The 4,679-nt window shown below is 29.6% G+C and overlaps 1 protein-coding gene across 1 annotated transcript; it reads left to right on the top strand.

The window, feature by feature from the left end:
* The first annotated feature begins 1,175 nt into the window (after positions 1-1,175).
* Positions 1,176-1,790, top strand: LOC114312334 (agamous-like MADS-box protein AGL82). Its single transcript, XM_028258571.2, has one exon. It carries the CDS (start codon positions 1,176-1,178, stop codon positions 1,788-1,790), a length of 615 nt encoding a protein of 204 aa, XP_028114372.2.
* The last annotated feature ends 2,889 nt before the right edge of the window (positions 1,791-4,679 follow it).

Below are 4,679 nucleotides of genomic sequence, written 5' to 3'. Positions count from 1 at the left end.
AGTTATATTTTAGATCAAATTTTAAATATTATTTATTTTATTTTATATTTTAAAACCCATCATTAATTAAATTTATCTTTTAAATAAATTGTTAATTATATTTTAATTTAATTTAATTTTAATAAACATCTTAATCTAATTTTGAGTTTGGAGAAGATGAGGTTAAAACTGTCTTTCAGTTGTGTTAATTTTATCTTATTAAAAAAAAAAAATCAAATCGACTCCTTAAAATGGTGTGTGTGATATTTAATTATTTATTTATTTTTAGACCGGGAAGAAAATTTTCATTACAAAACTAATAAACAAAACGGATTAATCTGGTATAGTGGTAACAAAAGATCTCATAAAGAGATACCAAACTTTCATAGGAGGAAGAATCTTGGTCTCCATAGAGGAGGAGAAAAAACCCTCACAAAGAAAGAACACAACCTCCAAACAGAGAGGATTATTATAACAAATAATTTAAAAGTAAAAAAGAAAATTGAAAACAACTAGATCCAAGTCGCAAAACCCATCGCAAGCTCCATTAAAAAAAAAACAAAAATTTACTACACTTTAATGATTTTTTTAAATTTTTTTTTTGTACAAATTATATATTTTTTAAGTCTACCAAAATTAAGTAGATCCAATAAGTAATTTTTTTTTTTTTTATAAAAATCACTAAAACTATAAAAATACAAATTAAAAATTCAAGAAACTATTTTTAAAAATTCACCAAACATAAATTTTCTTTCCTTTTTCTTTTTTTTATTGATGTTAATTCTGTTAGGAAAAAAAAATAAAAAAAAAAATAAAATAAATAAATAAATAATCTGTTAGGCAAAACTCAGTTCATAAATTCTCAAATCAAATATGGCAATAAACCAATATCTTCTAAAAGATTTCAGTCTTCCAATCTATAACTAGGGTATAATTCATTAATTAGACTTTGTATTTGATTTTCATTATTATGATTATAATTCATTAGGATTCATTATAATATCATACATGAATCAAATTTATAAATAAAACAAAAATTTGCGTACTACAGTTGTTCCCTCAAATCAAATATGGCAATGAAGAATATCTTCCAAAAGATTTGAGTCTTCCCATCTATAACTAGGGTATTTATCATCTAATTCTCTTTCACTCTACTTGTGTCTGTTGGTTGATTTGCAAGTGCTTCGTTTATCACGATGGAGGATGATAAAAAGGGAAAGAAACCCATGAAGCGAATTGAGAACAAGAAAGCTCTGAGAGTTACTTACATGAGGAGAAAGGACTGTGTTATCAAGAAGACAATGGAGCTCTCGATTCTCTGCGGTATCAATGTCTTCACACTCTGTTTCGGCCCCAATGGAGAGGTCGACACGTGGCCCCAAAACCCAAACGAAGTGAAGGCTCTGATCAGGATGTACAAAGATTCTGCCAAGAAAAGCCCGGTTAGTAAAACTTGTGAATCTTCTTTTTCTGATTGTTGTTTGGGTGCTGAGAAAGTTGCCAAGAAAGTTTTGGTGGGGAATGAGGATGGTTATGGTTGGCTTGATGGGTTATCAGCAGAGTCGGTGATGAGTTTCTTGGGAAAGTTGGATTCAAAATTGGAGGTTTTGAAAGCAAGAATTGAGTTCTTGAAGATGGTGAATGAGCAGAAAAACAGCGTAGTGGTAATGGGGAGAGAAACTGAGAATTCAACTGAATTTTACCAACCACAACCACAACCACAACAACAAGATACTCAACTGAATTTTGAGATGGAGAACCTTTCAATGTTGCTTGACCTTTGTTACCAGTACCAATCTGGCATTTTCTGATCTGTTGAGAGAATTCATACGCTTTTGTTGTTTTAGATTTATGGGTAAGCTTTATAATTATTGGAGAATATCATCGTGTTCATACCCGTATTTTATTTGAACTTTATATTTTTCTCATTAGCTATGTAACTTTTTCAGGAATTTCCCCAAAAACAGTTGGTGAATGTATAGAGGTCTGTCTCAGTTTTGTCTACCTAGGGGTCTAGCATTCTTTAAATATGATAAATATGATGTATACACATTTTATTTATTTGGTGATCAACATCTGTTTGTGTCACTTTCTACATTGCCTCATATTATATGCATAACTGCTTTAGTGCAATGTTTTTTATTTTTTATTTTTTAGTGCAATGTTGATGGAGAAGTTGAGTTTTTAACCAAGTAAGAAAGGACCCATAATTTTCAATCACTTTCACGACTTCTACAATGGATTGGAATGAAGACATAATACAGATCTTAGGATCATTGAATAATCACAATCAATAAATATCAATGACAAATATTCAGTTGATCTGTGTTTGTCTTGAAATTTAAAAATAATATAATTAGTTTCAGTCTTTTGATATAATTATATTAATCTGTTTTGAGGTTGTAATTTACGTCACTTTCATCAAATTTTTGTCAATCGTATAAATAAAGAAAAAATAATATTATTATCTATTTTTTTATTAAAATATATATTTATTTTTATTTATTTCAGTAATTATATAAAAAATGTAATAGTAATTATATATTTTTTTAAAACCTCAAGAGAGAGGAGAGTGTAATTTATCATCAAACTTAGAGGACTGATTAAGATCCCCTCAAAACTCCCACCCCCACCACCCCCAACACACACGTGGGGGTTGGGGATTGGGAGAGAAGAAAAAAAAAGAAAAAAAAAAAGAAAAATGGACAAATCAAAAGCAAAGGGGGTCAAAGCGGGTGGGGAAAAGGTGGTCTTAAATATTTTTGTAAAACTTATTAGTTAAAAGAGTGATCAATAGTTAAATGTTATATTTGTCTCCCCTTGTAGACAATTACCAATTATAGTCGAGTAATTACCTTATATAGATGGACCAGACAAAGAGTTTGGTGCAGTGACCCCCCAAACTTCACAAAAAATATTATTTGTCCAATCCTATTTTAAGTATTTATAAAAATAAGGGCCTATACAAAATTTATATTGTTTTATTTTGGTCCCATGAAAATCTATATAATTTTAATTTGATTCCACCAAAATTTATATAATTTTATCCCGACGTCATAAACTTCATAGAAATCTAATTCAACTCGTCTTATCAACAAAAAAAGATTAATTATTGGATGTAATGTTGTATCTCCGTAAATATAGACTTTTTACCAATAAGCCTTTTTAAAAGGCAGTATTTCAAACAAATGTTATGGGTGATAAAATATTGGCCCAAACCCAAAGCAATTAGGCAAAGCAAACCAAAATAAAAGGAAGGCCCAAGTAAATTTCTAAGGAGCCCATTAGAGACAATTGGAAATGCAAAGACGCGTGACTAGGAACGTAAGGAGCAATGAAGAGTACAAGATCTCCTTCCAAAAAAGATCTGCAAAATGAAAGAGGAATGTCAGATTTATCTTCATCCAACGGTAGAAACATCAAAGCAATAAGTACAAGAGTATAGATTAGGCCTACTAGACGGTAAGTCTGTCCGATCAACCTCATTCAACAAACGTAACACTTGGCAAACTGGTTACTAGCATCTGACATAATGTAAGCCGTCTATAGGAGGATGATCCAACGATCAAAGTCAAAGGCAACTTGACCACTTGTTTGACCAAAGCCAGGAGTGGCCAGAACCCTCAGATCAAATATTGATCCAACGAATGGGATTCAAGTCAGGAAAATTATAAAAGGCGAAACAGGTGAAGCAAAAAAGAACATACCATAGGTAATCCAAGAACCCTCCTTTAAATACAAATTCTCATGGCAGAACAATATTCTGACTTGACCGTCAGAGGGTCCTATCGACCAATCCTGATCAGAGGTTATCACTGACATTCGGGTTTATTTTGGTAGAGTAAAAGAAGGGACATGTCATATCGCTTTATATATATATATATATATGTGAAATTACTGTAATACTCTCGAACCTTATGTTTTCTTTTCTCTTTCTCTATCCTCTTTCATCCACAATTTATAATTTATAACATTAATTTAATTAAATCACAATTAATCTTGCTTTTTTAATTATTTATTGTAATTCTTAACTTTTTAATCTAATTTTAATTGAATTATATTTTAAGTCACAATTAATTTTAAATTCTTAATTATTTATTTTAATATCTATCTTTTAAATCCAATTTAAATTTAGTTATATTTTAGATCAAAATTTAAATATTATTTATTTTATTTTTTATTTTAAAACCAATCATTAATTATATTTTAATTTAATTTAATTTTAATAAACATCTTAATCTAATTTTGAATTTGGAGAAGATGAGGTTAAAACTGTTTTTCTATTGTGTTAATTTTATCTTATTTTAAAATATAAAAAAAAAATCAAATCCACTCCTTAAAATGATGTGTGTGATATTTATTTATTTATTTTTAGATCGAGAAGAAAATTTTCATTACAAAACTCATAAAAAATCGGATTAATATTGTATAGTGGTAGCAAAAGATCTCATAAAGAGATACCAAAATTCCATAGGAGGAAGAATCCAAGCTTCCATAGAGAAGGAGAAAAAACCCTCACAAAGGAAGGACACAACCTCCACACGGGGAGGATTGTTACAACAAATAATAAAAAAGTAAAAAGGTAAATTGAAAACAACTAGATCCAAGTCGCCAAAAACATCCAAAGCTCCATTAAATCGCAACCTTCAACTTGAAATCTGAAGACCCTACCTCTGCAAGTCAAGATGATGGAACATTGA

This window comes from Camellia sinensis, chromosome 15 (genome assembly GCF_055761805.1).
Source record: "Camellia sinensis isolate YWXY chromosome 15, ASM5576180v1, whole genome shotgun sequence".
In the NCBI taxonomy this organism is placed as follows: Eukaryota; Viridiplantae; Streptophyta; class Magnoliopsida; order Ericales; family Theaceae; genus Camellia; species Camellia sinensis.
This window is presented reverse-complemented; position numbering and strand designations above follow the sequence as displayed.